The following is a 9,892-nucleotide window of genomic DNA, read 5'->3' on the forward strand; positions in this document are numbered from 1 at the left end:
TCCTGCACAATTAAAAAAATCCCCTTAAATTAAATAAAAATTCATGTTTGAAAAGAAAAAAAAAACATTTTAAATTTTCGTATGAATAAAAAATTTATTTACTCTTTAGAAACTTTTCAAAATAAGAACTTTCTAAATTTTATCTCGAAATTTTCAAGAATCTATATTTTGTTTCAAATTTTTTGGAGTCTTTAAAAAGATTTAATTATTACATTTCAGAATTTTTAAATATATTAAAAAATGAATCGTTATTTTAATCCTGAAATATTAAAGCAGCTTTAAAATCTTTCAAACACTGTTTTTTATAATTTTGGAAAAAGTTTGAAATCTTTTCGCCTTAAAAATTCTTATTTTTGTTTAAAATCTTAAAAAATCTTAATCAGAAACTCGAAATTTTTCTAAATTACTTTGATATTTTAAATATTCATTGAACTTTAAATTTGAAAAAGTCAAAAACAAACTTGAAAATCTTTGAAAAAAATTACCTTAAAATGTTCCACATTCTTTTTTAATATTTTCAAAATAAAATATTTAATACTTTTCTTCGATTTAAAAAAAAAAAATTTGAAAATTTTGGAAATCTTTTTAAATATTTTCTTGAAATAAATTAAAAAAAGAAAAAAACCATTTTAAATTTTCATATGAATAAAAAAAAATGTTTATTCTCTTGAAAATTTTCAAATTTCTTAAGAACCTGCTATTAACTATTAAAATTTTCCCAAGAATATCAAGAAATTTATTTATTCTTCTGAAATATTTTTAAATCATTAAGAAAGCTTTAAAATTTTATTCCGAAATTTTTAGAAATTTACACTTTGTAATGAATTTTTTGAACATTTTAAAAATTTGAAATTATTATTGAAATTTTCCTAAAACCTTTGAATATCTTTTAAAATAAATCTAATATTTCCTTAAAAAATGTTAATCCTGTAAAAAAAACGCCTCAAGAACTTCCAAATATTTTGACAATTTTTGACATATTTTGAAATAACTTTTTGTTTGAAATCTTCGAAAATCTTAATTAAAAACTCAATATTTTCCTAAATTACTTTAATATTATAAGATAAAAAAATGTGAAAATCTTCGAAAAAAATTACCTTAAAATATTCCACATTCTTTTTTAATATTTTCAAAATAAAATATTTAATATTTTTCTTCGATTAAAAAAAAATGTTTGAAAATTTTGGAAATATTTTTTAATATTTTCTTGAAATAAATTTAAAAAATAAAAAACCATTTTAAATTTTTATATAAATCAAAAAAAATTATTATTCTCTTGAAAATTTTCAAAATTCTTAAGAACCTGCTCAATTTTCTTGTTTGAAATGTACAAAATCCTTACATATCTTCAAAATTTTATCTTCAAATCTTTAAAAATATACACTTTGTTTTTAATTATTTGAAAATTTGAAATTACTATTGAAATTTTCTTAAAACCTTTAAATATCGTTTAAAATGAATCGCATTTTTCCTAAAAAAAATTGAAGCCCTGCAAAATAAAAAAAAAACGTCACAACATCTTTCGAATGCTTTTTTAACGATTTTTGACACATTTTGAAATCATTTTTTGTTTGAAATCTTCAAAAATCTAAATTAAAAACTCAATATTTTTCTAAATTACTTTAATATTGTAAAATAAAAAAAATGTGGAAATCTTTGAAAAAAAATTACCTTAAAATATTCCACATTCTTTTTTAATATTTTCAAAATAAAATATTTAATATTTTTCTTCGATTTAAAAAACAAAATTTTTTAAATATTTTAAAATATTTTCTTGAAATAAGTTTAAAAAAGATTTTTTTCTAAAAAAAATATGAAGTCCTGCAAAACAAAAAAAAACGCCACGACGTTTTTCAAATTTTTTGTTGACAATTTTGGAAATCATTTTTTGTTGGCAATCTTAAAAAATCTGAATTAGAAACTCCATTTTTTTCTGAATTACTTTGTTATTTTGAATATTCATTGAACTTAAAATTAAAAAAAAGGTTCACTTATTAAAAATTTTTAAATATCAGAAAATAAAAGTTATATGAAATTTGTGATATTTCAAGTGATTATATAAAATTTTCTTCTAAATTTTTTTTCCAAATTCCAGAAATACACTGTCAAATCCCGGTTGCTGTAAAAAATTTCCCCAATTTCCCGGTCAGATAGTCACCCCGATTCTTAAACTAAAATAAACCCTGCTTCGAATTTCTATCTATTGAGATCAAATTGTGAAGCACTCTGTGAAGAAGTATTGGAATTTTGTTGTTAAATTAAACAGAAAATTGCGCAAAAAATTATAATTTACGTTTCAATATTCTTTCTCTTTTTAAATAAAAAAGGCAAATCGCGGCCCAGACAATATTTCTGTTCCAATATTTCTTAAAAAGAGTCAATATTCGTCATTTCGATCGACATTTCAATTGCTCGCATTGGAACAAAATAAAAAAGAGAATGATACAAAGGCTTAATAACTTTTCCTACATTATATACAATTTATAAAGCCTAGCTTCGCCTCGAATTCTAGAATCCGCAAAAATCTGGCAATTTTATTATTCGCAAGGCCTCTAAAGTTGGACAGCTCTCTTGATTAAAGTAAGAAAAAATGTTCGATGGACAATACGATTTGAGAGATGAGAGAAATCATCAATCAAAATGGTGCAATTATCGCAGCCGCTTCTCCTCGGCTCGTCGGAAGAGAAGCGCACTCGTGCCACTTGTCCGAGTTCGGATCGTAACACTCAACAGTCGAAATTGTGATTTGCGTTCTGTAAAAATTTATTTCTTGCGACTGATCGCCGCCTATCACGTATAAGCGACCGTCGGCTGCTGCCACTGCAGGATAGGATCTGCCCACTTTCATTGGGGCGACCGTGGTCCATTCATTCTGCAAACAAAATTTAGTTTTCATTCAATTCCATTGAATTCAACCAAGAAAAACGCGTTTTCAAAAAAAAAAAAAAAAAATAGAAAAAAACAGTTGAATTTTCGACTTGAATCAATCAATTTTCAACCAAAAAGGATACTTTTTAAAAATAATTGTTTAACTTTTAACAGAGCAGATCAAGTTTCAGAAAAAATAGTTAAACTTTCCACCGAAAAGACGAATTTTCAACAAAATACATGAATTTCCAGCCACAAAAGATGATAAGTATTAAATTTTCAATCAAAAAGGGAATAATTATATTTACAATTTAAAAAAGAAGGTTTTATGTTTTTTAAAACTACTTTTCCACAAGCCAAGAGGATTAATTTTTTACGAAATACACTAATTCTAAAAAAAACATGAGTTTTCATCCAAACCCATAATTTTTCTTAATTGAGAAGATTAATTTTCCACGAAAAAGACGAATTTTCAATAAAAAACAAGAATTTTCAACGAAATACATGAATTTCCAGCCTAAAAATACGAGTTTTTTTTATAATCCACATTAATTTTCAAAAACAAAAAGTAATTTTGTACCAAAGCAAATTAATTAAAAAGAAAAACAATTCTTTCATCAAATTGTTCAATTTTTAATAAAATAATTGGATTTTCAACAAAACCATGACTTTTTAACGCAAATATTAATTTTCTACGAAAAAGACGAATTTTCAAGAAAAAAAAAGAATTTTCAACGAAATACATGGATTTCCAGCCAAAAAATACGAGTTTTTTTATAAAACACATTAATTTTCAACAACAAAAGTTAATTTTGTACAAAAAAGATGAATTTTCTACCAAATAAATTCATTTTTAATTAAAAAACACGATTTTTTACAACAGAGCACACAACAACTTTCCAACAAACTACATAAATTTTCCACACATTACTTAAATTTTCAACTGAAATATATAAATTTTTAATCAAAAATGGAATAATTATATTTTTAACTGAAAAACTAAAATTTAAAAAAATAAAAAACTAATTTTCAATAAAACAGTTCAATTATAACCAAAAGGATCATTTTTATCAAACCTGTTTAATTTTCAACAAAAACCATGATTTTTTTACTGAGAAGATTAATTTTCAACGAAAAAGACAAATTTTCAAGAAGAAAAAACAAGAATTTTAAACAAAATACATGAATTTCCAGCCAAAACAGACAAATTAAAAAAAACACACACATTAATTTTTCACAGCAAAAATTAATTGTCAGTTGAATTTTGTAAGAAAGTAAATTAAATTGAAAAAACAAAAAATTATTTTTCAACCAATTTGTTCGATTTTTAATAAAATAATTGAATTTTTAACAAAACCATGAGTTTTGAAACCAAAAGATTAATTTACTACGAAAAAGGCGAATTTTCAAGAACAAACGAGAATTTTCAACAAAATACATGAATTTCCAGCCACAAAAGATGAAAACTATTAAATTTTCAATCAAAAAGCCAAGAGGATTAATTTTTTACGAAATACAAAAATTCTAAAAAAAACATGAGTTTTCATCCAAACCCATAAATTTTTTTTAATTGAGATGATTAATTTTCCACGAAAAAGACGAATTTTCAAGAAAAAACAAGAATTTTCAACGAAATACATGAATTTCCAGCCAAAAAATACGAGTTTTTCGTTATAAACCACATTAATTTTCAGCAACAAAAGTTAATTTTGCACCAAAGCAAATCAAAAAGAAAAATAATTCTTTCATCAAATTTTCATCCAAACTCATAATTTTTTTTTAATTGAAAAGATTAATTTTCCACGAAAAAGACGAATTTTCAACGAAATACATGAATTTCCAGCCAAAAAATACGAGTTTTTTTATAAACCACATTAATTTTCAACAACAAAAGTTAATTTTGTACGAAAAGGACGAATTTTATACAAAATAAATTCATTTTTAATGTAAAAAGACGATTTTTTACAACAAAGCACACTAATTTTCAACAAAAGAAGTTAATTGTCAACCAAATTATTGAATTTTCAAACAACTTTTCAACAAACTGCATGAATTTTCCACCAATTACTTAATGTTTTACCTGAAATATATAAATTTTGAATCAAAAATGGAATAATTATATTTTCAACTGAAAAACTAAAATTAAAAAAAACAACTAATTTTCAATAAAACAGTTCAATTTAAACCAAAAGGATAATTTTTAACAAACCTGTTTAATTTTCGGCAGCAAAAATTAATTGTCAGTTAAATTTTCTAAGAAAGTAAATTAAATTGAAAAAACAAAAAATGATTCTTCAACCGAATTGTTCAATTTTTAATAAAATAATTGAATTTTTAACAAAACCATGAATTTTGAAACCAGAAGATTAATTTTACACGAAAAAGACGAATTTTCTACAAAATAAATGAATTTTCAACCAAAAAAGACGAGTCTTCACAACAAAGCACATTCATTTTCAACAAAAGAAGTTGATTGTCAACCAAATAATTGAATTTTTAAACAAAAACAACAATTTTCAACCACGAAGATTAATGTTATAGAAAAATACAAATTTCAACAAACTACATAAATTCTCAGCCAATTAGTTGAATTTTTAATTAAAATATATAAATTTTGAATCAAAATGGGAAAAATTATATTTTCGATTTAAAAAATTAAGTTTGAACTAAAAAAAAAACTTCTTTTAAACAAAAAAGTTCAATTTTCAACCAGAAAGGGTAATTTTTAAGAAAACTGTTTAATTTTCAATATAACAGATTAAGTTTCAACAAAGCAGTTAAATTTTAAACCAAAGCCATGATTTTTCAACTGAGAAGATTAATTTTCCACGAAAAAGACAAATTTTCAAGAAAAAAAAACAAGAACTTTTAACAAAATAAATGAATTTCCAGCCGAAAATTTTTTTTTAAATAAAGCACCTTAATTTTCTACATCAACAATTAATTGTCAACCAAATAGTTGAATTTTGTAACAAAGTAAATTAATTAAAAGGTAAAATGATTCTTCAACCAAATTGTTCAATTTTTAACCCAATAATTAGATTTTAACCAAAACCATGATTTTTTTAAACAATAGATTAATTTTCTACGAAAAAGATGAATTTTCAAACAAAAACAACCATTTTCAACCATAAAGATAAATTTTCTTCACAAAAATATAACTTTTCAACAAACTACATGAATTTTTAACCAATTAGTTAAATTTTAAACTGAAAAGTATAATTAATATATAATTAAATAATTAAAATTTAAATTTAACAAAATAATTCAATTTTTCCATTTAAAAAATGAAGTTTTAACTAAAAAAACTAATTTTCAATAAAGGAGGTTAAGTTTTAATCAAATAGTCGAATTTTCAAAAAAAAAATCTATATATTTCAATGAAAAAGATGAATTTCAACAAAACAAATTAATGATCAACAACCAAAGTTAATTAGCAACCAAATAATTAAATTTTCATTTTAAAAAACATGATTTTTTAACTAAGAAGATTAAATTTTTACCAAAAAAAAAAAACGATTTTCAACAAAAAATACATGAATTTCCCGCTAAAAAAGACAAATTTTTTTATAAACCACATTAATTTTCAACCACAAAAGTCAACTGCCAACCAAATAGTTCAATTTTTTATAATTACATTTTCAATTTAAAAAATTAAGTTTTAACTAACAAAAAAAATACTTTTAACAAAATAGTTCAGTTTCAACCAAAAAAGATAATTTTTAAAAAATGTATTTAATTTTCAACAAAGCAGATTATGTTTTAACCAAATAGTTGAATTTTCAACCAAAATCATGATTTTTTAACCCAGAAGATTAATTTTCTACGAAAAAGACGAATTTTCTACAAAATAAATGAATTTCCAACCAAAAAAGAAAAGTTTTCACAACAAATCACATTAATTTTCAACAAAAGAAGTTAATTGTCAAGCAAATTATTGAATTTTCAAAAAAAAAACAATCGTTTTCAACCATGGAGATTAATTTTCTTCCGAACAAATACAACTTTTCAAAAAAATTACATGAATTCTCAACCGATTATTTGAATTTTTAACTGAAATACATAAATTTTGAATAAAAAATGGAGTAATTATATTTTCAATTCAAAAACTAGAGTTTTTAGTAAAAAAAAAACAACTAATTTTCAACAAAACAGTTCAATTTTTAACCAAAAAAGATACTTTTTAACAAAACTGTTTAATTTTCAACAAAGAAGGTTAAGTTTTAATCAAATAGTTAAATTTTCAAAAAAAACCATGATTTTTTAACCGAGAGGATTAATTTTTTACGAAATCGACGAATTCTCCAAAAAATATATGAATTTTCATCCAAAAAATATGAATTTCAACAAAAAACATTAATTTTTAATAACGAAAGTTAATAGGCAACCAAATAGTTGAATTTTCATCTAAAAACATGATTATTTAACTAAGAATAATAATTTTTTACCAAAAAGACGAATTTTCAAGAAAAAACAATAATTTTAAACAAAATAGATGAATTTCCAGCCTAAGAGGACGAATTTTTTAATAAAACACATTCATTTTCCACAGAAAAAGTTAATTATCAACCCAATAATTGAATTTTCAATCAAAACTTTTTTTTAACCCAGAAGATTAATTTTCTACGAAACAGACGAATTTTCTACAAAATAAATTAATTTTAAACGAAAAAAGGCGAGTTTGTACAACAAAACACAGTAATTTTCAACCAAAAAAGTTCATTGTCAACCAAATTATTAAATTTTCAAACAAAAACAACAATTTTCAACCATGAAGATGCTTTTTAACCAAACTGATTAACTTTCAACAAAGCAGATTATGTTACAACCAAATAAGTTGAATTTTCAACCAAAATCATGATTTTTTAACAGAGAAGATTAATTATTCACAAAAAAGACGAATTTTCAAAAAAAAAACAAGAATTTTCAACGAAATACATGAATTTTCAGCCAAAAAAAAAAGTTTTTAATAAAACACATTAATTTTCCACAGAAAAAATTAATTGTCAACGAAATAGTTGAATTTTGTGCCAAAGTAAATTAATTAAAGAGAAAAATGTTTCTTCAACAAAATTATTCAATTTTTAACTCAATAATTGAATTTTCAACCAAAACCATCATTTTTCAACTCAAAAGATTAATTTTCTGCAAAATAAATGAATTTTCAAACAAAAACAACAATTTTTAACCATGTAAATTAATTTTCTTCAGAAAAATATAACTTTTCAACGAAATAGATGAATTTTTAAAGAATTAGTTACATTTTTGACTGAAAAGTATAATTATTATATAATTAAATAATTCAATATAAAATTTAAATTTAAAAAAAGAATAAAATTTTCAATTTAAAAAATTCTAATTTCAAACAAAACAATTTAATTTTCAACAAAGGAGGTTAAGTTTTAATCAAAACAGTCAAATTTTCAAGCAAAACCATGATTTTTTAACCAAGAGGATTATTTTTTTTACGAAACAGACGAATTTTCAAAAAAACATATATGAATTTTCAACAAAAAAATATGAATTTTAATAAAGCAAATTAATTGTCAACAACAAAACTTAATTTTTAACCAAATAATTGAATTTTGTAACAAAGTAAATTAATTTGAAAAAATTATTCTTCAACTAAATTGTTCAATTTTTAACCCAATAATTGAATTTTCAACCAAAACCATGATTAGTTGAATTTTAAACTGAAAAGTATAAATTTTCAATCAAAAAGGGAATAATTGAATTTTCAATTTAAAAAAATAGGTTTTAACTTTAAAAAACACTACTCTTAACAGACAAATTTTTACAGCAAAACACACTATTTTTTAACAAAAGAAGTTAATTGTCAACCAAATTTTTAACAAATCAGTTCAACTTTCAACTAGACAGAATAATTTTTAAGAAAACTATTGAATTTCCAACACAAATTTTCAGCCAAAAAATACAAATTCTCAACAAAATACATGAATTTTCAGCCAAAAAACATGAATTTTCAACATAACACATTAATTTTTGAAAAAAAATAATTGACTACAAAATTCTAAAAAATTTCAACCAAAATCATGATTTTTGAACAAAAGAGATTAATTTTCTACGAAAAAGACGAATTTTCAAGAAAATAAATGAATTCTCAGCCAAAAAAGACGAATTTTCAACAAAGAACGGTAATTTTTAACAACAAAGAAAGTTAATTGTCAACTGAATAGTTAAGTTCTATACGAAAGTGTTTTGAATTTTCAACCAGAAAAATTACTCTTGCACAAATTTGTTCAATTTTTGATCTAATAATTGTATTTTCAAATAAAAGAAAAAAAAAATGTCTACCGACAAAAAACAACGCATTTTTAGCAAAAGCATTATTTTTAATCAAATAGTTGATTTTTAAGTAAAACAGATTCATTTACAATAAAAAATGAAATGGTTAAATCATCAGTTGAAGAAAATAATTTTAAATTAAAATAAAAATGCTATTTCAATCAAATAGTGATTAAATATATAAACAAAAACATAGTTTTTTAACCAAGAAAATTAATCTTCAACAAAACAAAAAAACGAATTTTCAACAAAAAACATGAATTTTCAGCCAAAAAAGACGAATTTTCAAGAAAAGACATTCATTTTCAACAAAAAAAGTTTCTTGTCAACCAAATAGTTGAATTTTGTACCAAAGTAAATTAATTTGCAATTTTTAACTAAAAGGGAATAATTACATTTAAAATTTTCAAAATTAAGTTTTTACTTTAAAAAAAGTGAATTTTGAACAAAACTGAACAATTTTAAAACCCAAAAGATTAATTTTCTACGAAAAAGACGAATTTTCAACAAAAAATATGAATTTTCAGCCAAAAAATACGAAATTGTAACAAAACACATTCATTGTCAAACAAATATATGAATTTTGTACCAGAGTAATTATTTAATTTAATTATTAACAAAATAATTGTGGGTCCGGATGCAATAAGGGCACATAAAATTTTTTCGTGCGAAAACGAAGTCCCCTGGAGGCTTTAGAAAAAATTTTCGAATTTTAATT

General features: G+C 22.2%; 1 protein-coding gene across 2 annotated transcripts in view; it reads right to left on the minus strand.

Moving 5' to 3' along the window:
• Positions 1-2,005: 2,005 nt before the first annotated feature.
• LOC117178207 (actin-binding protein IPP) overlaps positions 2,006-9,892 on the minus strand; it is a 41,712-nt gene continuing 33,825 nt past the window's right edge. For both annotated transcript variants that reach the window (XM_033369509.1, XM_033369508.1), the window contains exon 7: positions 2,006-2,872. In XM_033369509.1, coding sequence (XP_033225400.1) covers positions 2,636-2,872 — 237 coding nt within the window. In that variant the 3' untranslated portion in view covers positions 2,006-2,635. The remainder of the gene's footprint in view (positions 2,873-9,892) is intronic.

This window comes from Belonocnema kinseyi, chromosome 8, assembly GCF_010883055.1.
Source record: "Belonocnema kinseyi isolate 2016_QV_RU_SX_M_011 chromosome 8, B_treatae_v1, whole genome shotgun sequence".
Lineage (NCBI taxonomy): Eukaryota > Metazoa > Arthropoda > Insecta > Hymenoptera > Cynipidae > Belonocnema > Belonocnema kinseyi.